Source organism: Amphiprion ocellaris, chromosome 1, assembly GCF_022539595.1.
Source record: "Amphiprion ocellaris isolate individual 3 ecotype Okinawa chromosome 1, ASM2253959v1, whole genome shotgun sequence".
Lineage (NCBI taxonomy): Eukaryota > Metazoa > Chordata > Actinopteri > Pomacentridae > Amphiprion > Amphiprion ocellaris.
In genome coordinates, this window is record NC_072766.1 from 7,422,307 (window position 1) to 7,450,183 (window position 27,877).

General features: G+C 38.0%; 1 protein-coding gene across 1 annotated transcript in view; it reads left to right on the forward strand.

Annotated features, from left to right (window-relative positions):
- gpc5a (glypican 5a) overlaps positions 1 to 27,877 on the forward strand; it is a 142,347-nt gene that overhangs the window by 63,079 nt on the left and 51,391 nt on the right. The window contains exons 7-8 of the mRNA XM_023277040.3: positions 4,979 to 5,099; positions 24,023 to 24,185. Coding sequence (XP_023132808.1) covers positions 4,979 to 5,099; positions 24,023 to 24,185 — 284 coding nt within the window. The remainder of the gene's footprint in view (positions 1 to 4,978; positions 5,100 to 24,022; positions 24,186 to 27,877) is intronic.

Genomic DNA, 27,877 nt, shown 5'->3' on the forward strand with positions numbered 1-27,877 from the left:
TGGCTTTTGTGCAACTGTTAAAAAAATGCGACACAGACTTTTTTACTTCCAAACTGCAATATCGCCAGACTCTATGATGGCATGCTGTGATTTAAAAGACATTTTACCTCATACAGTCTTTACAAAATAAACATTTTCCGAACATTACAAACACAATAAGAACCACTTGGTCCACTCAACGTAAAAAAGACGGTATCATATTAATTCTGTCAAAGACTTGCTAAAGTGTCTGCACTCTTGCTTTTAGAAGATAGTGTCAAATGCATGTAGGCAAAAATGTATATTTTCTTCAAAGTGTATATTGAAACTTCAAAGACATTCAACTTATTTTCTTTTGCATGGAAGACATTCCTGAGGTCTCTCTCCTTCGTAATGGTTGTGCTGTTTCAATGGAGGTGCAGGATTTTATATTGCAGTAAAAAAAAAAAAAAAAAAAAAGAGCCACAGCGAGTAAAAAACACCCAGAAACTGCTTGGATATCAGAGGGTTAACTTCTCAAATATTCTGGAAAAATCTGTCTGTGGTTCAAGCTGTTCGATCAAACACACATCTAGTTTGCACTGAGCTGCATCTGAACGGCTGGAAGCTGATGGATGTTTGGTTTTATCTTGCCGCTACTCCGTCAGACTTAAAATAAAATGTGTTCAGTCATCAGCTGATGAGTGTTTTGGTTCTGTGAGTGAATTTCTGGTCAGTTGCTGGTGTTTGTCTCCAGGGTTTTCTCAGCAACATTCATACGTAGACATATTGAATAGAAATATTTCCTGCCTACTGGCAATAAAAACTAGACACATTGTTCAAACGAGTCAAAAGGTGATAATAAGTTCAGATGAAACATCTTTGACCTCCTAAATAGACATTTTCCTGGCAGTTTATTAAGCATTCTAAAATTACATGGACTTTAAGCTGTGTTGAAAATGGTCTATAAACCAAAACATTCACTTTGTGGTCTTTGTTTTTGTCTTTTAATTTATTCAAATTTCAAAGAAAGTAAATAATCAGTCATAAAAAATTGAGAAATGAAGCCAAGACGAGGCTTGTTTCATTCACTTTGATACAGTGTGTTACATTTTCCTGCCAAACAATTTCCTTTTTACAAATCTAACTTTGGCATCTGTTTTCCAAATGCTGCTACTGCAGACAGACTTTAAACACTGACTTTAATATTCCATTTTACGTGGCTGCCAGAAGAAAGACAGCAGCCACAGCAGCAGCAAAGAGGACAAAGGCCACAATAAGAGAAGAAAGAACCTAATAAGAAAAATGGCGGTGATAACAGACTAACAGCTGATAAAAAGGAAAAAAGGGACACTGAATGGCTGTATTTTTCCTTCAGCTAATCACATTTGAGAGCTCTGATTGGCAGGAAAATAATATCAAAATTACATCTCAAGGACCTGGACATCGTGCTAAATTTGAATTCTGCCTCCTACTTTTTGTTTTAAATAAATTAGGCTCCACTGACCACTTAATGGTCACACCTAATTTGTGTTAGCTGCCACAACCCACTTCATTTGAGCCACTGATTGCGCATTATGTTTTATTTTAACCCTTTTATGGGGCAAGTGATCATCTTTGGTAACTTCGACACACATTAAATATCTGCCTGTCAGTGAGGTCGAGAAGCATGTGGTTTTTACCCAGCCAATCAGCGAAGATCACTCTACGTTAGAGCACATGACGTCATGGCATTTGACCAATCAGCAGAGGCCTGGAACGTGTCAAACTTTCTCTTTTATCCGAAGTTAGAAAAAGGCGGACTTTCGGCTTGGTCCTCTTCCATATTTGCAGTTGAAACGTCAAAACCAACCATGGTTAGTTGACGAAACTCACACATTTTACAGTTGAATAGTTGTACTAAGTGATGACATATACATTTCTTAGACAGTTTTTTTTTAACCACTAACAGGCAAGGAACCATACGTGGTAACTTCACTGATGTTGAATTTCAATATGAAAATTAAAAACTTTGAAAAATGTCACAAAAGTAAAAAAGCCTTATGTCCTCCAATTTTCAACTCTAGGGTTGAAATTTTGAATTTCAAAGTATTTCAATGAGTGCCCTTTAAAGGGTTAAGTCTCTAATTCAGATTTTCGAGTTCAAAGTGACATCCATCCCATTGTCAACACCTTGGTGATATTCTCCATTCAGTCTATGTTGGAACAAAAATAACTTTTCCTTGATCTAGTAGTTTGATCAGCTGGAGACTGAGATATGAGTGAGTTGTGTTCAGTCACTGACTGCCATGGTCAGAGGCATTACAGCTGACAGACTGTTGCTGAAACTAAAGAGTGAGGCATCCTTGAGGTGAGCTGAAGCCTATTACTGAGCTATAACAACAATGAAGTGCTTTAAAACAAGGATTAATGTCGTATATTAAAACGTTCAGGCACAAATCATAAATGAAGACTTGGGTACAGTTTGCTGGACCCACACTGGTGTTTAATAGTTTCATTTCTAAGACTTATCATAAAGGGTTTGATGTACAGTTTTTATAAACCATACATGTAATGTGCAGCCTTAGCACTATGGCAGAGACACATTTATATGCACACATATGCAGTGAATGATGTTCCCCCGGCATCACAAATCCCACTTTAACCCTGGAGTATGGCTGCAAATGAATTATGTCAGCACCTCCGTGTGAGTTGAGAATATTTATCATCTTTTAGTATTGCTCCACACAAGGAGAGGAGATAATAGATTGGATTCAACCCAGTGTGAGAGTTTCCGGTTTGCTTTTCTGACACATCAATGGTGTATTTCTCACTGGTGGAAGAAATAATTAGTTTTTAAAAAAAGTATGAATACCAAAACTACAATAAAAATATACATCAGTAGAAGCAACATTCCTGCAGTTAATGTGCTACTAAAGCAAAACTGCAGAAATATGACCAATAATATGCACTTATGGGGTCACTCTGCAGAAAACTGGCACCTTTTCCCAATATATTAAGATGTTATTAGTTTGCTTAAGTGTTGCTTCACTGTATAAGCAGCATTTTACTATTGTACCTGATTTGATTTGATTTGATTTGATTGGATTTACTGATTAATTTCAGACATGCCACATTTACATAAAGGTAAAAAAAAAAAAAATAAATAAATAAATCACACAAAACTATAAAGAAACACAAAAATAGATTAAAATAATGTCTGAAAACAAGGAGGAAGAAGCTGAACTATTATTAACTCCTTCTCACTACATGTCCGCGTTTCTCATATCTTACTCGTTCCTATTTTCTTCAAGCTTTTATACATCTTAAGATACCCCAATAATACCTTTACCATTACTGTGAAGTTATGGTAAAAGTTTACTCCAGAAACTGACAGACATCTGTTCTTCATGGTGGTACGAGCAAATGGCTTTTTAAAAAACTGAATTTCCTCTAAATTCATAGTTACCCCGCCAAGGAACACAGCAGAGTTATGTGACGATCAGGGTTCTGTGAATCTGTCTGTTAGCAACATTACTCAAAAACGGACAAACGGATTTGGATGAAATTTTCAGGGAAGGTCAGAAATGACACAAGGACCAACTGATTAGATTTTGAGAGTGATGTGGCTTATAGTCTGGATCCACAGATTTCTTAAAGATCTTCATATCATTTTGAGACAGCGGCACGGTGTGACTAACTTTGACAACAAGTGAACGCTACATGAATGACCTAATGATGATCACATGATTGCGATCTTGCTACAAATCAACCGTTGCGGACTGATCAGGACTTATCCATCTGAGATTATACAAGGAACAATTGACTAAATTGCGAGGGCGTTTCCGAGTCCCGTCAATTCCTGCTGCCCGCTACATATTTATGACATGTGATTCGGTATCCGTACATGATGTTAACATGCAACTGTGCTCAGCGCCAGGTCATTTTGTTTGTGGGTACATCTATATGAAATGGCCACATTCTATGGTGCTGTAATTTATGTTCATCAATAACTAATAAACAAATGCTGCATTTATACAAAAATGTGGTGCATTTCTGACAATGCCATATGAATGAATGAACAGCCTTGGTGGAGTACTGCACTCTCTGAATGATTTCTTTTTCCAATCTGGCATCTGAACAGTTGTTATCGGTTATCAGGAAGTAACTTATTTTTGCTTTCAATTGATGAACAAGATATAATTGGATATATAAATGAAGAACAAAATAATATCCATCCATCATCTATACACCGCTTAATCCTCACTAGGGTCGTGGGGGTGCTGGAGCCTATCCCAGCTGACTCGGGCGAAGGCAGGGGACACCCTAGACAGGTCGCCAGTCTGTTGCAGGGCTTCATATGCAGACAAACAATCACTCTCACATTCACACCTACGGGCAATTTAGAATGATCAATTAACCTCAGCATATTTTTGGACTGTGGGAGGAAGCTGGAGTACCCGGAGAAAACCCACGCATGCACAGGGAGAACATGCAAACTCCATGCAGAAAGATCCTGGCAAAGCCGGTACGTGAACCAGGGATCTTCTAGCTGCAAGGCGAAAGTTCTAACCACTACACCACTGTGTAGCCCACGAAATAGTATCTGTCACACAAATCTTGAATGTAATCTTTGTTTACTTTTTTTTTGTGTGTGAAAAATTTAAGTTCAGCCTTGTTAGTGGTGAATTCATTTACATTAAACAGTTACAGTTTAATGCAACAGAACAGATGCGTAGCAGCAGGGTGCTTTATGAACTTCTCATGTTTTTTTAAAGAATTTTTATAATCAGAATGTGAAAATTAATTTCTAACTACACCTGTCAAATCAGTTAAAAGGAGCAAAAACTATTGCATTCTGCTTGAAATACAGAGAATCCGATGTAACAAGTGCTATAAAATAGAAATAATTCAGAAAAGTATAAGAATGTGCACAGTACTTGTGCTTTGTTACTTTCCACCACTAATACTTCTGACAGTATGCTGTAGAGAATAAATAAAAATACTTACCCACCTCTCTGTCCACTGTATTTGTCCACAGCTACACCCTCCGTGTGGTCGGCAACGGGATCAAAGCTCAGAGCGCCAACCCTGAAATCAAAGTGAAGGGAGCCGACCCTGTAATAAATCAGATCATTGACAAGCTGAAACACATCAATCAGGTAAGACCCTGTCATCCTCTGTGCATATTTACAAAAGATTATGTGATTTTCCTGTTTATTGGATCCCTCCCTTCTCTTAAAGTCTATGTTTCCACCCCTCATTCTGTCAAACATATGGTAACTGTCTCCTCAGGCAGTCTGTTAATTCCCAGCGCTTCATTATCAGTTTATGGAGCATCAGACGTCTCTTGTTAGCTGCTCATAAAGCTGCAACCCTTTACCTGTAATTCTCAACAAAATAATTCCTTTATATCATCTTTCATATTACCGGTAAGCACTGGCTCGTAGAAAACTAGTCTCAAATGCAAAATGATTTCGAGGCAACGAAGGAAAAAGATCAATCATTACACATTTAGAAATCCATTTGATCTGGTTTGTGTGTCTTCGTATTTACAAAATTCTTTTTCTGCTCTTTGTCGAAATCAATGTAGCTTTTCTATCACCCGGTCCGCTTTTATGCACATTTGTGCTGCTGTGGCTCCTTTCAGTGCTGTTTATCTCTCAGGGTGATGAGATTAGAACAGTTTATGGGAGCACTTTCTCTTCTGTAGCTTCAATAACAGCAGCTGCTGCTGCTGCCTCTGGGTTGTTGCACTGCAGCAGCAGCTTCACATGTCTGTTGCTTTGGTTTCCCAAGTGGCAGGCTGAAGGCCAGGTCATCTCTCTTGACCTCACACTGGCACCCCCTCCCTGACTAATTCACACCATCTGTGGGATGTCAGAGCACATAAATCTATATCATAACCATCGGAGAGCCCCTGATCTGCCTCGTTGACATTCACCGTGTATTTGTCTTTTTGCCGTTTGCATCTTAAACGTGCTTCTCCATGTGTCCTTGTGCTTTGGGGAATTTTACAGTGGAAAGACTGTTTTATGGGCTTGAATACTCGGAAACAGTTTATCTGCTGCACCTGATTTACTGTAAGTACTGTGAGACAGATCAGCTCAGACAGATTATATAATAATTCATAATCTGCTGGCAGCTAGTACTTCAGTGAATATAACTTTAAATCCTCTGTTTTTCTTTTCACCTGCTATCTTTTGCATCTGCTCACATGTTTCAGTGCACAGTTGTGTTCATCTTCTGCTCTGGTAACTGTAATGATTAATCATTTTCCTGTCCTTGTTAGCTTACAACCTGCTTCTCTTGTCCTTGCATGATCTGACTTTGGTGACCTCTGAATTGATAACTGTAATATTAAACAATTTACTCACCGATTGTTGATAGAATCACATACAGTTTATCTTCATCAATTACCTGTATTTACCTGACATAGGACCATCAGGTTTGTGACATATCGATGAACATTTATGTCTAATGACACAACATTTGTACATTCTGCTGTAACTTTTTAACATACATCCATACATCCAGCAGATACAGAGTGACATTATCGTTCATTTGGAGTTGTGTTTCTGGTGTCGCTCCTTAACCCTGTTTTTGGTCTCCATCTGCTCCTGAGGGAAATATTTGACTCTTTAGGTGCTAAATGCTCCACTGTGTTTACCGGCTTGTTGCTAAATGTGTCTGTCTGTTGTTTGGCTCTGAGCAGGTGAAGTGTCTTTTTTGCTGAATGGATATTCCCGCTGTGGTGGGAAATGAGGTTCAGCAAGACTGTAGACTTTAAGCGAACAACACAGTTGTGTAATAATTTTCTGTTGGTCCACCACCAGCTGCCTTCACAGTAAAAATAGGCCTCTGATTCATTGTGAATGTAAAAATATTGATCGTAGCCAGTTGGTGACTTGTTATTGTTTAACAGAGGGGATGCTCCCATGCGTCTTGTCTAATTTTTGATATTGTAATTGAAATGTGTGTGGGACTGTTCTTTTACTGGATGTGGACCTAAAGCATTTGAGTAGCTGCTACTTTTAAAAACAGTTTTGAGGTACTTCTCCTCAGATATATATAGCTGTAACAACTGAGCAACACCAAACACTTATTTATTTAGAGTATTCTGGATAGTTTAGAGAATGTTTTAGGTCCAAGATGAAACTGACTGATGGATAAAAACATAGTGATAGAAAATCCGTCTCCTACTTCAGCACCTTGGACAGCGACATGGATTTATCAATACACAGCACAGTTGGACTGCTGATATTTCAGATCCGTCATCGGTTTTATGGATTCTCATTCAAACCTCAGTTTGAGAAATAATCAATGAGTCAGGCAAACTAGACTCATGTATTCAACGGAAGGAGAGAGATAATGGCAGGTTCACAAAGAGGATATTATAGCTGAAAACAACCACTGTTCATAAAATAGGTACCTGCTATCACTCCCGGTTTGACTGACATGAGGCTTCAACTATTAGTAGGGGTGTGTGTGTGTGTGTGTGTGTGTGTGTGTGTGTGTGTGTGTGTGTGTGTGTGTGTGTGTGTGTGTGTGTGTGTGTGTGTGTGTGTGTGTGTGTGTGTGTGTGTGTGTGTAAGTGTGTGTGTGTAAGTGTGTGTGTGTAAGTGTGTGTGTGTGTGTGTGCATATCTATCTATCTATCTATCTATCTATCTATATATCTATCTATCAAAAGGGACACTTGGCCACATTTGATATGTACCTTGTTATCAGCTTATTGTCTCACCTGAGAGGCACATATTCGGTGTGTGAAAAAACCCATTAAGGTAGATCTGATTTGTAAAAGAAAAAACAAAACTTCAAATATTGTATCTCATTCACAGCTTGTACAGAAATTGCTGTTGGTTTTGCTCCAGTTTTTAAATACATTACAAATGTCTTTGTAATGTCTTAAATTTCTGAAGAAATCCCTGAAACAATACAAAGGTGATGAGAATTTCTGTCAGAACCTTCTTCCAGGAACATTTGTTAATTGGAAATGTGTTGAAGGTAGTTCATGAATATATGAATAACTTTTGGAAGTAATTGATTTTAAAACAACAACAGCAACAAAGCTATAACACTGACTCTCTTGCAGTGCTTCAACATTAGCCAGTTGTCAGTTCACTAAAATTTAAATAGTATTTACAGGCTTTACTCGACAAAGGCAGCATGAAATGAAAACACATTACAACCTTGACAGAGTTTTAAATTAAGCTGGGTTACAACATGCACTTTTACTCCTCATTATTATATTTAATTTCTGTCATGATCTCAGCATTCAGAACTATAACTGAAAACAAAGCAGTGGTTCTTTCTATTTAAAAGACTTTAGAAGATTGCCATCAATACGACCAGTTCAGCAGATTGTTAGTCATTTTTACTATTTTTTTTCAGACACGATCAGCTCAATGTCAGTCATTTGGTCAGTTGGTTAGTTGATCAACCATCCCACCATTTCAGTCCAGACCAAAATTTCTCATCAGCTGACACACTGATTGTTATGACATCTTATATAGGCATGAGGTCCCCTGACAATGATAATTAATGACTTTGTTTATGTGAGGCTGAAATGTACAGTTTTAAGTGAGATGTTTGAACAGCTATTGGATTACCTGTCATGAAATGGGGCACAGACATGCATATCCTTCTCAGAATAAATTGTGTTATACGCTTTAAACCATATTACCTTCTTGTATAGTGTAAATTTTTATTCAACCAATAATTTCCTTTTTGACCAAATACTTGCAAAACTGATATTATGTTTCACATATTCATTAGCAAATAGCTGTTTCTGCCATAAACGTGAACTAGGATACATTTTGCTTGCTCAACAGCAGAATGTTAGCATTGTTTATATGACCATGTTAGCTCCTGTGCTCGATCTGTGTTGACACTGATAGGTTATTCTGTCACAAATCATCAGACGCCTTCTGTTCAACCATCTCTGATTTGCTTGAAACTTATTTATCACAAACCACAGGTACGTATTTTCGCGACCATAAGGCGCACCGTATTAAAAGGCGCAGTCTCAGTTCCGGGTGCTATTTCTGTATTTAACACATACATAAGGCGCACCGGATTATAGAGCGCGTGCATGGTAAAACATACCTGTACTAGCTTAAAACATGCATGCTAGCGTGTGTTTTAAAAAAGGTAGCGGAAGCAAAACTGAGTTCAGTTGTACTTTACTGAAGTATTTAGCAATGTTTTCACGTTGTTTTTTGATCAATCCTCATTCACAAATCCATCAAAGTCCTCATCTTCTGTATCCGAAATGAACAGCTGGGCTAGTTCTCCATGGAACACGCCAGGTTCCCGCTCGTCATTGTCAGAGTCAGTCTCGTTGCCGTGCGGCTCCTCATAAATGATGCCGGCTTTTGCGAGAGCTCGAACAACAGTGCAAGCAGACACGTTAGCCCAAGCATCCGCAATCCATTCACAAATTGTGGCGTAACTCGCCCGGCGCTGCCACCCAGTCTTAGTAAAACTGTGTTCGCCATCTGTCATCCATCGCTCCCACGCCGTTCGCAACTTCACTTTGAACGCCCTGTTTACACCGATGTCCAGCGGTTGGAGTTCCTTCGTCAAGCCTCCCGGAATGATAGCAAGCTCCGAGTTCATTTGCTGCACTTGGTTTTTCACAGCGACTGTGAGATGGACGCGCATGGAGTCACAGATCAACAGGGACGGTGACGCCAAACCCATGTTGTTTTGCATAATGCAAATACCGGCACTATATACCAACTGGGGGCGTGTCTTTAGCGTCTTCTTTCACGCCCACACTTCCCCCTTTAACGTTCTCATGCTGTCCTCTGTCACGTCCTCCTTTTCTCTATATAAGCAGCGTGTCAGCAGGAAATGCTCTCAGTCAGTAAAGCGGAGCTGATCAAAGTCACACAATAACATTTACACATTTTGGAACTCGGTGCACACATAAGACGCACCGCATTATAAAGCGCTCCGTCCATTTTGGAGAAAATGTAAGACTTTTAAGTGCGCCTTATGGTCGCGAAAATACGGTATTCAAAATGATATCTTTGAAACTTTAGATTGATAAATGAAGTGCTTTCAGAGATATAGACTTTCTGCGTGTTTGCTCGGGTGTGGAAATTTGAGGCAATGTTTAAACAACAATATCTCAGGAACTTTAAATATCAAAGCGTGACATTTTCACTGTGCTTTCTCATTGTTCCAGTTACTTGAAATCTGCAATGTTGAAAAAAAAATAGATCAAACAATTTCTGATCTTGGGTGAGTTGACATAAACTCAAGTTTATGTGTTTATTTTGGTTATCTTTGTCTAATATTTAACTCTGTTTGAGGATTTTAACATTTAAGTGGGTAAATAGTCAACAAAATAAGAATTTGAGAAGGGGACAAATAATTTTTCATGGCACTGTATTAAAACAGTTGATAATCCATCAACCAATTGATGTTCTTTGAACCACGTTTAGTAGCATGTCACAATAATACTAAATAAAAACACATAAAATACTTTTCTAATATAAAACTCTTAGTCACAAAATTGAAAAGAAAAAAGATTGTTGTTGAACTTTCATAACTGACAAGTACCACAAAAACAAATATATTGGCATATCATAGACATCCTTATTTTACATCAGAGATGATGAGCAGCAGTTGTTCTAAAAATGTTCAGATAGAATGACTGAGCTGCCTTCAGGCACCTTATTAGGTGCCATAGGTCACTTGCCACTATAGTTACATACTAATGTAGGAAATACACAAGTAAAAGTCTGCTTTGGGCTTCATTTACAGGTGTTTAGTACAAGTAAAATGCGACTGGTCCATCACCTGTGGAGAACGCTGAATTGATTAAAATGTGTATGTATTCCGTCTGATGTGTGTGAAACAGGGGAAAGAAAAACACAGCAAAAACTGTTTCTGTGGAAGCTGTTCACTCCTGTTTAGGTCTGGCAGGGAGCATGAATCTGACAACATCATTAGCATCATACATATAATCAGGGTAGCTGTAGAATATCATCATATCTGACGCCCACTTGGAGCCTAACAACACAAATGAGGCTTCCTACTTCACCAGCTTTGACGCTTTTCGGCGCAGGTACAAGAAAAACATCACCCCCAGTTAGAAACACAAACATATCCCACCTAAATCAGCGCAAAGTGAAGGTGGTGTTAAGTTGTCCCATGGAACATGAACAACAAAATGTCAGAGAACGACAGTGTTTCTGCTAATTAAACTGATGGAAACACCAGAACCCTTTTATTTGTAAGTGCTAATAATAATAATACAAATGTAAGCAGTTAATTATGTAGTTTTCAGCTGTCTTTCAACAAGTGTGCATGTTAGGTGTGAAATTGTCATAAATAGCAATGAAAAATAAACTCAAGTCCCATGTCAGTTTGTGGAAATGTGAGTAAGGATGCATGAAAACTAAACAAATTAGATATTAATCATTGCTTCTGAATTGATAAAGCTGAAACTCGTATAATAATTTCCAGTGGCAGTAAGTGGATGTTTTAAAATTACATTTTCTGTCACTAAAACATCTTAAATGATGAGAAACCTTTTTAGGCACTGGTAACCAGATCTCAACTGCACTCTAGTTTCAAGGTTTTTGCTGCCAATTTATTCCATTTACTTGCAGAGTCAATTTTAAAATTGGCCTGTTTAAAGTCTTGTCCAACATTGACTGGTTGAATGTGATGGCTGTTCAAAAAGCAGTTTATGTGGAAAGGAGAGCTCTCAAAAGTGTGATTTTGTAGTTAAAACCTACTCGTGTTGAAATACAACATTGACCCATCTGCACATGTGCTGTTTGCCAAACCTTCATGGTCCGTGCCAGCGATGCCTCGAGCGCCTGCAGATGAAATAAATATAAAGATAGCGTGCCGACGCAGTAGGATAAATAGTGAACTTTGCGTGTTTTGTGTGTAGTCATTATTGGAAACTACCCAGATTAGTGTTCAGTGAGCTGTTCCTTGCTGTGAGCTATTCCGGGGTTCTGTTTGTATTTTATTTCAATGAATTCAAGATGCAAATGACCAAAAATGAATCGCACCAACATCTCCAGTACACTGAAGCCAAATTACACTTCAGCACCGGGTCAAACCGATTCTCAAAGGGAAATGCTCTGTTGTGCTGCTTGTGAACCATGTTGCAGTTAATAATGCACTGACTTACAAAATAAGTTATTAATGCATATGTTTTCTTCACTGTGCTACTCCAGATTAGAACAGACAGCATTTAAAATCTATAGAATTTGACCTGTTGAGGGAATTATATCACTAATAATTCATTTTTAAAATTCTAGCTTTCTCTAACTTAGGTGTAAACATTTTAGAAACAGTTATGAACAGCATTTTAGATGGTGTTATTTCTGCCATAAACCCTCAATAAATATACTGCTTCTTGTTTGAATAAAATGCAACACACTCAATTTGTAATATATGAAATGTGTTGCCAAGTATGTTTTCCATCTCTAAACAGTTCTTCTGGGTGCAATAAAAGCACTGGCAGTGCAGCAGGGAGGCCAATTGCTGACGGAAGATATATACATGGGCATGTAAATTTATTCTATCAGCTATCCAATCTGATGCAAAAAGGGCAATTATCACCCTAGGCAGAATCAGTCAGCAGAAGCATAGTGTTAAAATCTCTCCTCTAAAGTCCATTTGGAAGGAGCAGTTTTGGTGGAGAAACACAGCAAGCTCGCATGAAAGATAAAACAGATACGTGTCCAGTTAGTGACATAAAATATTTATTTGAGAAAATTAAGAGTATCTATCAGAGCACATTCCAACTGCAGCAGCCAGCAAGAGCCCTGCTGTGCATTATTCTAGCAGTCAAAAGTTGGAGTTCCACTGCTTCATTTTCTTTACACGGCTAATGAACTTTAACAGAAACGTTTAATTTGAATTTATATAAATGTCGTCTGTAAAAGCTATCTGTAATCTATCACCAAATGAAGTAACCCAGTGGTGATTGAGGACAGTATTGCAATATTTACATACCTGCAGTAGTTCCACAACTGTGCATCTATGGCAGAATTTCAGTGAAAAATGTTATATTAAGGTACTGCTGATGCAAACTGAACATTTCCAACAGCTGTAGCTTCACATTAAAAGCCTTTAATTGGGAAACTCAAGTTGACTAACCAGATTATGAGGTATTCACAGAAAACGCAATGCATTTGTCAGCGGGCTTCTGCAACTGCAATCATTCATCAAAAATGTATCTACAAAACAAGATGGGTAATTTTCTGTATTTTTCTGGAGCGGTTCAGTTTGAAATATTGCAGGCAGTAATCGAACCAGAAGGAACAGACAGCAAATTGTTGGGTGAAGAGCTGCAGGCGACAAGCTGCACACCTGACTTCTCAGCGAAGGAAACCAACTTTCACCTTGACTGTATTTGCAGATTTGTGCTGCATAAAATCAGATCATGGTTACAGAATGATGGAAAGATTCCATTTATTGCATGACTCCTATATTAAAACAACAGTAGTTTGTTTAGCTGGCCCTGGAATTCTGTTGCTTGCAGTATTAAACTGTGCAAGCAGTACATATATATAGTAGTACACACACACACATATATATATATATATATATATATATATATATATATATATATATATATATATATATATATATTTGCAATTTTCTGGACTGACTGACCTTCAGTTCTTAAAGTAATGATGGACTGTTGTTTCTCTTTACTTAGCTGTTTGGTTCTTGCCATAATATGGATTCTAACAGTTGTCAAACAGGGCTGTCAACTGTGTACCAACCTGACTTCTGCACAACACAACTGATCCCAACTCCATTAAGAATGCAAGAAATTCCACAAAGGAACCTTGACAAGGCACACCTGTGAAGTAAAAACCATTTCAGGTGACCACCTCATGAAGCTCACTGAGAGAATGCCAAGAGCGTGCAAAGCAGTAATCAAAGCAAAGGAAGGCTACTTTGAGGAATCTAAAATATAAAACACATTTAGAGTTATTTCACAGTTGTTTGTTTGCTACATAATTCTATTTATCTTGCTTTATAGTTTTGATGTCCTCACTGTGAATCTGCAATGCAGAAAGTGGTGTGTGTGTGTGTGTGTGTGTGTGTGTGTGTGTGTGTGTGTGTGTGTGTGTGTGTGTGTGTGTGTGTGTGTGTGTAAAGCTAATTGCTAATTTTCAACAACATCTTTTTTTTATATGCAAAGGAAACCTTCCACTAATTTGAATAATTACCAGAATGAAAACCTGGTATCAAGTAGGCTCACTTATACATTTAACTGGTCTATATGCTTTCATGTCTTGCCAGTATCGAGTGTTTGTGTTGTGTGTTCAGCGTGTGTGGGCGTAGAAGTGCCTTTTTCTAATTGTTTACATCAAATAATTAGTCAAATTAGTGAAGCACTTTTGATAATTAGGCTGCATTTATTTGCATCAGTTTGATGCATTGCATTAAATCACGTGGAAATCAACTCCTTTTTATAGTTTTAGTTTGAGAACTCACAAAAATGGATGTTTATTTATTTAATTAAAGAAAAACTCATTAGGGACTCCTAATGAGATTAGGATGTCTTACACAAGGAAACCCTGCTGTCCCAAGTACCACACTTATACTGCTGAGCCCAGGCTTTGTGAAGCAGTAAATGTTTGCAAGAGAGCTAATGAGTTAACATAGCATCTAAACTGGCTGCCTTTTAACTTCACACTTAGTAAAGATATGGAAATGACTTCTTGTTTTCATACCAGCTGTCAATAGAGGAAGGTAAAACCTTACAAATGGTGTTGTGTCTAGGAGCTGCAGACCTTTGTATTGTACATCTGGTGCGATTCATTTAGCAGCTTGTGTGTTCACAGTCCTTGAGTCTAGTTTGCATTATCATCTCACTGGGACTTGATTTGCGAATGGGTCTGATTTGCAAATAGTCCTGATTGGCGTCTCATTAGCTGCTGAAGTGCAGCACAAGTGTCAGCCGGCGTGTCTGACTTGAATTGTCATTTAACATCCATTTTAAACTGTCGCATTTTATTCCTCTGCTGTTTTGAAGGTGTTGATGGCACATGTTCTGAGCCATACTGCCTGTTCTTTCCTCAACGGGGAGTCTCAGCATGTTCTAATCATGTACTTCACTGACAATGCCGCTGCTGCAGAAGGAAACTGAGGTCGGAGGAGAAAATGTGGGTCAAGAACAGATTGAAACTGCAGCCAGTGTTAAATGGTGATTTTTTAAAATTTTTTTTCAAAATCTAAATATGTTGAATTTATGTGTGCTTGGTGAATGCCAGAAGAGGTAGTATAGTGAGTGTGTGTGGAAGGAGGGGGTTAATGGCAGCTCGGTTTATGACCAGCGAAAACATCAATTACATATACCAGTGCACACACTCATTCCATTGTACACACGAGTGGCTGTGCACATCTGTGTGTGCAGTATATTACTGCAGCAAATCACCATTGCATCAGTGTACCTTATTAATAAGAGGAGACTATGCCTTAAAGAACATGTGCACAGGTGCATGAATGAAAGAAGTATACACTGAAATATGGATGAAGGCAAAAGGTGAAATTCTTTTCCCTTTAATGACGCCACCATCGGACATTTTTACGCGGATAAGAATTATGTGTCCATGCAAATGTTGATTTTTCATGTTTTTCATCTACATATCCAAAATGCTCTTCACTATTTCCATTTACTCGCTCCTGACCTTGACTAACTAACGCTACAGAAGCTGTTTCCAGTTTTCTCTAGGACCAAATGGAAATGTATGATTACTATTCCACAGCCGGGACTGCAGGAAAACACAAAACAGCAATGCAGCTATTGACAAATTCATCATGCAATCTGAGCGTACAAACTCCAGATTTCATCATCTTGCTCATCAGCAGCTCTTTCCTATGAATTATTTGTTGGCTCCTCTCCTTCTTGCCTGTCCTCTTCTCTTGATGTGGTAAAACTCATCAAGAATCTATAAGTAGGCCCCGTCCCTGTGTCTCTCAATCAAAATCAGGGGCAAGCAGCTCTTCACCCAGTCTGCAGGCTGAATTATTTACCAGTCATTGATGTGGTGGTTGACCAGCAGTTTTGCTTGTGAATTATTCATATCCCCTGTCCTCTTAGTCCAAAGGATTAACACTGAGAATATATTCACATTTTATTTGTTGTGCTCCTTAATTTGCATACCACAGTGCAACATCTGACTGTTATATAAGTCCAGTTAGGGAGCTTATTTATATCCACCATCCAGGTCTCTAGATGTAAAAGAAAAAAGGTTTTTAGTGCAACTTATCCACTGAATACGACATACAAATTCAACTTGTTCGATTCACTCCTGTTGGTACCCAGGTAGGAATGTGTAAAGCCAGAAATGTCAGGACCGTGTCTTAATTGGAGACAAATCCCCAAACCTGCAGCATAATTAGTTTTTTTACCGACGCCGATTGTGTCATTCATTATACCCAGGAGGTAAGGGCAGTAAATAAAAACATTCAAAGACAAATCCAGCTAAGCTGCATACCTGCAGATAACTTTATCTTTCTGCAAGTGCTTATAGTGTGAGCAGCAGCAGCATAATCCTCTTTGTGTAATTATCCATAAATGATGGCATTGCAGTTCTGAAATACGGAAGAAATACGACAAAATCACTTTTGAATGATACATACTTTAAAATGTTAACAGCTGTGTCCTCTATGAATTGCATGAATGTGCAGTTGTGATTAAAGTGCAATTAATCAGACAAAAATATAAAATTTCACCACAACTTAATGTTTACAGTGAAAATATTGCAAAATTTATAAAACAAACATTCATAATCAATGTATTCACAGTGTTGACTGTATTGTATTCTTGTATTTAAATGTTCACTGTTGTATTTTCTCTGATACTTTCCGTAATATTGGCTCTGCCAAAACATGAGTCTTGGATACGGTTGAATTTAGATTAAATTCTGATTTGCAGTTACCAGCCTCTCCGACAGTGTTTCTCACTGCTCATCTTTTCTCTCTTCACTCTCAGACTCCCTGAAGGTCCCTGGTTTTGTCTGAGGTTTCATCCTGTTAGAAAAGAGTTTTTCCTCCCCGCTGTTTTCAAGTGCTCACTCTGAATGGAATTGTTGGTTCTCTCTCTATGATACAGTTAAGTTCTGACCTTAACATGTAGAGTGCCTGGAGATGACTTACGTTATAATGTGGTGAATCTAAATAAAACTGAATTGAACAGACAACTGAAAACACTTGTTTAAAGCTGAGGACTGTGGTGATATTAAAGGATAAGACTGGCATTAGTCTGCATTTCTTTACTGTGAGGAAATGCCTTGGCTTGTTTATGACTCATCCTGGAGCCCACTGCCTCCTACTGAAGACATAACTACATTAAAACACAAATCATGACTATGTACTGTAATTTTTTTTAAAGTGAAGTAATTCCATATAATGGCCTGGCACTGTCGAATTGAGCAAATATTACCTAAACAGGAATAAATTTGCTCGGGACTATTTTGAACCTCGGATGAATATTTGTGGCAGCAGGATGATGCAAGTGGGAAGTCTTGAAATGTTCATTGCAATGAAGGACCGTGTCGCACAGTGAAAAGTTTTTTGCTGACAGATGTTTAAATAGTTTTCAGACAAAAATCCAGCTCTGTTGGACTGACTGAGGAATAAACTAGCAGGGTCACTTCTCGTGGGATTTGCCAGGAAATATACTGTAGCGTATCAGCACATTTATCCTTGATTTTCTCTTAACAAATGTTGACTCATAGCACAGCTTCATTTGAATGATGATAGTATCCTAAAATTCACATTCGCTGACCTACTGCCTTTTCGCGGCTGCTGCACTCGGTCTGGATAAACACACTGTCAGTGATGCTGCTTGAGAGAGCGAGATGGGAAATGACATTGCGTGTCTTGGGAGCCGACTCTCATCCTGACACTTGTTCCCCTCTGACTGGCAAATACGCTCATTGGAAGATCTCTCTCCCACCCTCTATTTACAGATAGTAGAACGTGTTCAAAGGGAATATTAATGAGCTTAAAATTCCGCACGCTGCTTGATTCATCTCTTGGCTCTGTGAAGGTGTGAGTCATTTTGCCACACGACACCCTGCATCTCTTTAGGAAACGTACCCTGAACATAATCAGCAATCTGACAATGAATGCATGCTTTCACTCGTCACTGACGGTTCAGTCGAAACTTTGGAGCGTTTTTGGTAATCGAATGTTAACTGGAGTGGTTGCGTAGGCGGGATAAATACAGTGATGTTGCCCTTACATTTACAAGTTGCACTAACATGGCAGTCACCTTGTTCCACTTATGTAGACGCAGATAAAGCATGTAACTTAATGGTGTGAGGTTGCAAATTGGCAGCTGAGTGAGAATTTTAAGCATTACACAGAAGTACAGTGACATTTTCTTTTTCTTGTTTTTTTTTTTGCATACTGCATGCAGAAATAATGATTTCCTGTTTATAATGACTCTATACAGAGGTTAAGCAAATGTATCCACAGCCAAAAATACATGCCAGAGTCTAATTATTCTTTTTTTTTTTTCAGTTTTACCTGCTTCATTTTGTTTACTCCAGAGGCACATCCAGATATCTGTGTTAATAAAACTGTTGCACTGTGGCACTCTCAACCTTGCACAAGAAATAAAAAATATACAACAGATAATTGTTGTGATACCTCAGAAAATTCACAATGAACCCAGAGCTGTATACTTAACGGTTTTAGTGTCTATGTGTGTGCGCGCGCATGTATGTTTGTGGGTAACATTCATTATTCTGACTACCTGTGGGGAGAAACTGTCTCTGAAATGGGAGGTGCGTGATTTAATGCCAGGTAGCGTTTTCCAGATGGCAAGAGAGGGGGGAAAAAATGTGTGTGTGGGCCAGATGACTGGTGTCCTTGATGATGCTTTGGGCTTTCCTTATGCAGTGGGTAATGAAGATATCATACAACCGTAGCGGGTCGGTGCCAGTAAATTTTTGATGCTGGCTTTATTGTGTTTTGCTGCAGTTTCCAGTGCTGAGCAGTCAAAACTGCCAAACCGTACACTGTGATGAAGCCTGTCAGAGTATACTCTCTATGGTGCAGCGATGAAAGTTAACCCAAGCCTCGGTTTCCATGCCAAATCTTTTGAGACGCTTCGCGAACCGCAGTCTTTGTTGTGATTTTCTGAGCTGCTGGAGGAAGCAGCTGGTATTATGAAGAAATTTGTCATGTGTACAGCGGTGAGTTTTAGGAGTTTATAAAATGTGACAGGTGGCCGGGGCTGTTTTCAGAGTGGGGACTGAAGGTTACCTAAGACAGAGGAGGGATGAATATATGTACACGTGTGTGCCAATTAATGACATATATATCACAGAAGGAGCAATAGGTCAGAAAATTTAAATCAGCTCTCGTAATTTTATATGAAATTAATATGTAATTATAACACTGGCAACTCTGTGAGACTCCACTTGGGTGCAGGAGTGGTTTAATGCTCGTAGAGACACATTTGTAATCCCAATGTTTAGCAGGTGCAACACTTACACTGTCAATCATCTTATTATAGTGTGTTAGGATGCTAATGTTTGCTTGTTAGTGTCCAAGACAAATCACAGCTGAGGCTGGAGGGAATGTTTAGCAGGTATTTGGCCACAAACTAAGCTATTGGACAAAGTGACATTTTGACCTGATGGTGACACTAGAGGAAAGATCTGGGGATCACCACAGTCATTAAAATTCAAGTTCAGGGTGAAATGCATAGTTTGCAATGAGAATCCATCCAATATTGATATTTCAGCCTGGACCAAAATAGTGGAAAGACTGGAAAACCCTTTTTTATCCTCACTGGACCTAAAAGAATAGTATGCGAAAGAAAATCTTAGCAAGGTTTCTTTTTTGTTTTTTTAATTATGTCGGCAGTAGAGAAAGTGCTGCTAGGTTGTGTTGTGAGTTTCAGTTACAGTGATAAAAAATGTTTATACATTTTATTAATTAGTGAAGTGATGAAAACAAAACAAAAAATGAATTTGAATAACTTTTTAAATGTCATTTTGTGCCTTAAGCTCGGCCTGTATGATCGCATTTTGTAGCAGAGCCAGTCATTTTTTGCTACTTTGATTGTTTTGTCAAAGATGAGAATTTCTAACTTTCTTAATCATGAAAGCTATTTCTAAATTGCTGCAAGCCTGTGATTACACAAATCACTAGATATTGTGTTTCTGACTAAATGCACCACCGCAAAATTTACATAAAAAGAAAAACAATTCAAAATCCTTCAAGTAAACTTTCTATCTTTTGCCCTTTGATACTTTTTGCCATGAAATCCTGGTCGAATCAGAGAGTAGAGTTACTTAACTCCAGCTGTTCAGTGTTGCACAAAAGGAACTTGTTCGCCACTTTGCTTGACAGTAAAATTGTCGCCGCCATAATTTCTGCCCCTCGTCAATGTCAGAGTCCCATTAGAAGCAGTCGGTCGGGCCACAGCTCTCTCTATTTGCAATTGTGGTATTTTTCTGTACAGTGTTGGAACTCATACTTATGATGTGAAAGGCCTGTATTGCAACTATTCTTCCAATCTCCTAGTGGCATGAAAGAATTGTTCAACAATGACAAACACAAGTGTATCAGTGCCAGAGGGATGGTCACCACCATACATGTGTTGTAACAAATATAAACTGTTTTTAATAGATGAGCAACTGAGAAAAATGGAAATTTGATTGTTCCCATGTTACTGTTTTTAATGCTTAAACTGTAAGTTCAGTTGTCTTTGATTAATTACTCCCAATTAGATGTGTTTTAATGGAACAGATGGACAAAAGTGTTCATTAACAGTGAAGAGCAGCCACAGCAAATTAGCAGACAAAATGGGAACTGCAATATATCTAACAATAAAACAGGACAGATCAGAGGTGAAGGTTTTCTGTCAGATAGATGCATCGTTCTTTTCTTATTTCAGATTAAACTGTATTTATGCACAGTTTTAAGCAACCCTGAGCAAATCCCCATATTTCATATTTGTAAGAAAACCCCAAAATATCTCAAAACCTGAAGTGATTTGTGAGAGGATCAACATATAATTGAGGGACTTTTGAAGTCCATGGGATAAATCTTGCATACATTTTTATTAAAAGTAAAAAAAAAAGATGTCTTTTATATTCATTATGATCACGTCTTTACAAATTCCATAATTATTTATTATGGAAACAATCACTTATTAATAAAAAATGACTGGTTATCACTAAAATGTCAACTAAATAACCGTCCGAATTTAATGACAACCACCTTCTAATTAGCTAAACAATAAAAAAAATTAGATTATTTAAAAAAAAAAAAAAATTTGGATAGTTTTTTTCCTTTTTATTAAGTTGAGATAATCATGACAGATATTTCTTTTTTGGCAATATATCACATTTGATATGGAAAATAACAAATCATATCTGAATCATATCCAGATCACATGACCTGCTCCACATGATGTCATTTCCTCCTGAAGAAAAGACTGGCCAGACTCCAAGGCTTTCTGAGTTATTTAATATAAAGTACTGTGTGAGTCAAGTGTGGATTTATCTCATGTCAACAGGTTTACTACAATATCTTTATGAATAACTTTCAATTTCAATTTTACTCTATTGCATATATAATATTTAGAAGAATCTTTCTCTAAAAATGCCATGTGGTGTTTGGTTATAGGCGGACATGTTGATTTTATGCCTGAAAACACGCAACAATATCAACTATGATACCTGTCCACTATGTTATAAAAAGTCCCGCAGTTATATATTTATCCAAGAAAGAGTGGCTGAAAATGCCTAAATCAAGATCTGAATGACTCTTAAGCTTTAAAGGATAATTACAATTTTCTGACTTACTATTTTGTATGTTTTTAATATTAAATATAAGTGCGTGAAATTGCAGACAATGCGTTTATCATTATCACACCATGTGTCATCTTTAAATTGGTACAGCAGTTCTAGAAGAAACCAAAAATGACCAATTAATAGGTGATCAGGTGCGCAGTGTTAAAGCTTATTAGCACATGGGCCGTTTTGTTCTGTGAAAAAAGGAATTGGTATTATTTGGTCATCACTAGACTCTCCACACACTGCAGTAACAGCCAGAGGCCTGCCCAAGGGGGTCTGCTCAGACTTTGAACAAATCAAAGTGCCTGTCTCCCAGCCAGTGTTACACAAAACCCCGTGTCATTCACAGAGGAGAGGCTAATAACACAGTTAGGCAATTCAGGCTTGCTTCATTGTGTGTCAGAAAGAGTAGTAGTGCTGTTCAATACAATCAGACGCAGAGCAGTTGCTCCCCTGGCCCAGAATAGCAAAAGAATTGAGGAGCCCGCTGATTGATAGACTTGGTCAAACATTACGAATGTTTTCTCAGCTTTGGAACAGATGAGTTTGCTGTGAAATATAATTAGCTAATAGAACTTGATCACTTCATTGCTACTGTTTGATGCAAATCAGGTCATCTCCCAGTGACCAGGATGATGTTCTTTTAAAACGTGTGTTTAAAAAGGTGCAGTTTATTTTGTATAGGCGTCTTTGATTTACAGCTGAACTTTGCAGATGTGTGACATTTACACAGAACCAGGGTTTGACTACACAATTGATGAATACATTTTGGTTTCATTCACTCTCATCTCCATTTTTGTGTTGGTGATTTTTTTTATATGCTGCCTTTGTTTGAGATTTTTCTTGTCTAAAAGATAATGTTCCTCAAACAACGTCACAGAATATGGCTAGCAGTACACAGTTCTTGTTACTGTCCACCGATTCCATGAAAATACCAAAAGCAATAATTTGTTAGTCTCAATACTTTCTGGCTTTCCTACTTTGCTATTACTTTTAGCCCGCAGGCTGCAGGGTCCTTCTGGATTATATTGAGGTGCGCTTTTGTTTAGAAAAAGGTGTGAAAGTCAAAGAAAATAGCTCTGTTTCATCTTACTCACACATGTACACAGCCTCTTTTATACATTCATCTCAACCTTCCAGCTCCATGCAGATGATAAATTAGAGAATCTTATAGCTCCGGTTGCATATTTTTTCCTATGTGCAGACTAATGATTGCAAGATGCTGTTTCCTTTACAGATGGGTTCAGAGTTGACAGCCTTTGAACGCTACTCACTGACAGCCTGAGTAGTTCTCTACCTGCCTGAGTTCAAATTCAGTCAAACTGCTAGACCAGGCTAATCTCAGGCACCATAGACAGCCATTATTCTACTCAATGTAACTTTTGTTCATATTTCTAACATAATTGGAAAGAAAATCGTGCCAATTATGCACATGGAGGGAAAGCTTAGATTGTCCAATATCTCAATATTCTCCATCTACTAACCTGTCATAATTTAGCAGAGAAGACTGCAGAGATGTGTCCAGGCTCAGACGTGGCAGAAACCCTGACACAACCCTCTCCTGCACTGAACCACAGCAGAAACTAATTAGCATAGACACTACCTTTCTGATCAACACAAAGCATTCTCTCTTGTTTCCAGTGACGCACCATGAATTTAAATGAGCCAATTAGCGTATGCATTTCCCCTGGTGTCGAGTTCACAAAGTCTTTGATTGAGATTCTGCTGCACAGCAATACAGCAGAAAGTCTAGCTGCCCTGCAGGCCACTGCAGCCGGGAACCATGAGCATCACGCAACTCAGACGCTGGATTCATTTGAGTGTAGATTCAGGTGGAGGTGTTCTAGAGTCATTGTAGTTCTCATAGTTGGCCTATGTAACATTAGCTCACTAATCTTTGGGAGTATAATTTTAGTTAGAAAATGTTAATAAAAAGGAATTTAACTATTTTTTGTGTTGAAAGTACTTTCAGAGAATCTGTGTAGACTGTGTAGATGGGCAACATAATGAGTAGCCCTCTTGCATTTTCTTCAGTTTTTTTTTCTTTAATTTTCTGAAAACATATTCAATACTGTCCTTGTCTTGAGAGGACCTTGTTTCCTGTATCCGGCTAGGAATATCGAACGTCTATATGATGCACATATATTACAGATTGTAATGTTTCCCACAGTGCGGAAGCATAAATGGATTTACTTCTGTTATTTTTAAAAAAAAATTTATTTGTTTCTTTAACTTAAAAATGTATACTTCTCTTTTTACTACCAGCTCTTGCAGGGGAAGTCCATCCCTAAACTGGGCTCACTGGACCAGATTGAAACAGGAAGCGGCGACGCAGAAGGACGTTACAGCGGAGACTGTGATGATGAGGACGGCTGCAGTGGTTCAGGTGGAGGTGAAGTTAAGAGAAAAGTCTCCAGAGTCTCCAAATGTAAGTCTTACCCTTTACTAATTTTATTGATTAATCAACCAGTTGATTATACAAACACATTTTTGCCCTGCAGTCATTATCCAAGCATCCATATTTTGCTCTTACGAGGCAAAGTTAAATGGCAAGAACATAGTGTTTGTGGGGGAGGAGGAATATTTTTAGGTAGTAATGAGATATAATGAAAAAAAACGTGCATTTTGAGCTTTTATTGGCATTAATTGTATTGACACTGTAGTTTTTGTACACAGTAAAAATAAACAAAAAAATCTGTAAAAAATAAAACGTGGCATTCAGGCGCAAAGGTGCCAGAAAAAATAGGTTAAAACAGTGGAATTATGTGGACTTTTTTATGCAGACATTGTGCACAATTTTGTCCATTTTTTTCCTACATGCAAATAAATTCTTTTTCTGTAATTTCACTAAATATTGCCTGTAATAATAAAAATAATTATATAAAAACAGGGAAAATATGTTTAATAACAGTTTATAAATATTTTCCATTCTTGACGTACAATTAATTTTTGATTTTTTTTTCCCTTTTAAATAATGGCAAATATCTGGAAGATAATATTCACTCATTTCAGTGCAGTAAAAAATGGTGTAATTTTCTAGTCAAAAGCTTTTTTACAGTTCACATTTAAATGAATGCTTTCTTTCTGTGATTTCACTGGGTATTGTTTGTAATTGAACAAACCTGTGAACATCTGTAAAATTATTGTAAATTGTTCCAAAGACTAAAGTTAAAAACTGGTCATCTACCTGCTTAGGGACTGCAGATTGAAAGTAGCTTGTACCTAAGTCTGCTGCAAAGCATCTTCTCTTGTAATTGTAATGAACTTATAGTGTTTCGAAAGATATAACACAAAACTTAATAATTATTTAAATACAAAATGAAAAGAATTATCAATGCACACGCACCAAATCAGCATCACACCAAACGAAGGAAATAAGACTGATAAAATAAATATAGCAAGGAATGCATATGTATCTTCATATGCTATTTAATTTATAGTGCATATCTTAAATTCATCCTTTTGCCCTTCTATCCCTTTAAAGTTTCAGAATTTTAAAAGGGAAAGTACTTTTTTGATCAGTGAAGACATTCAAAGGTGCAGTTGTGTGATATAATGTTTTATTAAGACTTGCTCCAGTCTCCTCTTTTATGACAGCAATAATAATAGTCATTAAAGATAATAGTTGCTATGGGGACATTATTGCAATCAAGGCCTGTTACTTTAAAAATTATTGCTCCTCGGTGGATCGGTAACCCGTGATGAATCACGGCAGCAGAGCTCTCCTCTTCATTTCGTTACCTTTCACACTCTCCTCTCGGCACACGGATCCCTCCTCTCCTCTCTCCTCTACTCTCCATCAAACATGCTAACAACCTGATTAATCACCGCTCTCGTTTTGCCCATGGCGACAGAGAGGAAGGGGGGGTCATCCAAACAAGCCATCCTACCCGCGTAAATGTTTCCTCTACTGCTTGTCAGTCTGACTGGAGGCTTCAGCGGCTGAGGGAAGCCGCTTAACAATCGCTCATCGGAGGCTGTAGGGAGGCTCTGACATTTATCACCTATTACAGTAGAGCTGCCCTTTCCTTGTCACAGGCCAGATCAGCCTGTCTGCCATATTTATGACCCACTGTCTGCTGTGACCTCTGTCGAGCATCTGTCTCCAGCTGCCTGACCCAAACGCTGAGGATTCCCCTTTTCCTGAACCAGACCTCTGCTCAGTCCCTGCAGGATTCTGCAGTTATAGTTCCAAAAGTTGTATTATTACATTTTTAACAATTTGTGTAGGTGCTCGTCTTTGGATTTTGTTGTTGGTATGTGGAAGTAAATGATTTCTTTAAAGCTGCAATCCAAGAATATAGCAGCGTGGAGAACATCATCACGAAATAGTCTCACACATTTCACACAAACCACCATAAACCACTGTTTTTCTACTACATTAAATTGTGTAAATGTCTTTATCTGCAGGCACATTTTTTTAAATTTAAAAAGTACAATACTGGAGGTTTAATCCAAAAACACCTCTTCAACTTGTAGGAGTGAATAAAGGTCACAGATAAATAAGCAGCCCACTGTCCACTGAATCATTCTCCCTCATTGTTTGAAGCTAACGCAGACATGTAACAAATAAAATGGTGCATGGCACAGGTTAATAAATACATGTTAAACCCTCATTTGACCAATCATTTCAGAGCGTTAGTCATGAATAAACACTTACTCATTGCAAATTGGCATTAGCCATACTGAGCTGTTGCCAAATCCTGGAGAGCTAGCACAACTATCATTGTACTCAATGGGTGAAGCACTTCACTTAGTTTTAGTCACTCCTAGAAATCTAGTTTTGCAAAGTTACTTCAGTTTCTGAATTAGCTACCATGAGGCTAAATCACTCTGGTGTTGATACAGTAATAATGAAAACTTTTTTTTTTTAGTTCAGTGTGTTCAAAATAGAAACTCTGCAGTGATGAAAATACAATATTCAATACAGTAACCACAAACAAATGCTCTTCTAGGACCAAGTGAAAACATATGCATGCAGGTGGTGATATATAAAAGAAACAATCAGTGTCCTAATAATGTGTCACCAAACACATGACAAGCAACCAGAGCTGAACAGAACTTTCAATAACACAACTCTCACAGTGGAATTAATCACACTTGAATGAAATCACAGGGAGAGACATGTATGTAGACTGAGAGAAATATGCGATCTGGTGGTTTGTGTTCTGATTTTTCTGTTGCTGTATTCATACAGCAAAGTCTAAGTTTATAAAATCTTCAGGTAGAATGTACAAGGCTGCAAAATATATGCATTTCCAGCTGCCATCCAGCTGCACGCCAGTCTATCAAAGTATAATTGACGCTTCCATCTCAGCGTCAGATATGGAGCTTAAAGACCATGTATAATTTAATTTGATTTCGTTCTCTGCAGTTATTCATAATCCTTCTCCTTTGTGTCTTTGATGATTATCAGCAGAACACGCTGACAATAGATCAGTGTGATAGGGAAATCAAATGGGATCAGCTCAACACTGACAATGCAAGCCTGATTTAAGGGATTATCCTCATTATGCAGAATTACTGTTGTGTGAAGATGTTATGTATGTGACAAGAAGCAACAATTTGAGTGGTGCATCCTTCACAAATTTCAAGGATTTCTGAATGTTGACCTATTGCAACGAAGTAGCGCTCACTAAATAGCGCTCCGGATTGCTGTTTTTGGAAAACAACAATTAGCCAAATCTGTTTTTTTTGTGTGTAAACCCCGAGGAATATTGAAAACGGAGGATTGATTCACTTCACCCCGTTAAGCACTGAGTTCTCGCAGCTCATCGGGTAACTCTGACTCAGAGAGCTCACGAATCACCAAAGATGAAGCATGTATTCATTACGTTTCATGCAATTTTCTTCCCACATCGGACCTTGTTTTACACACCTGCCAGTTGGTTCCGCAAACGCACGCATCTGACTTTGCCTGTTTTAATTAAAGAGAATGAACACTGATGAGCACCTCAATGTCAAAACTGTTGTAAGATCACTGTGTGGGGTATTGCAGCTGGTCACGGAGCATGTAGCCGGCATCATAATTGTTAATTATAATATACATAATTGGAATACTCATTAACAAAAGCAATATTGTATCCCATGTCTGTGGAGCTGTATCAATCCTGGCTGTGG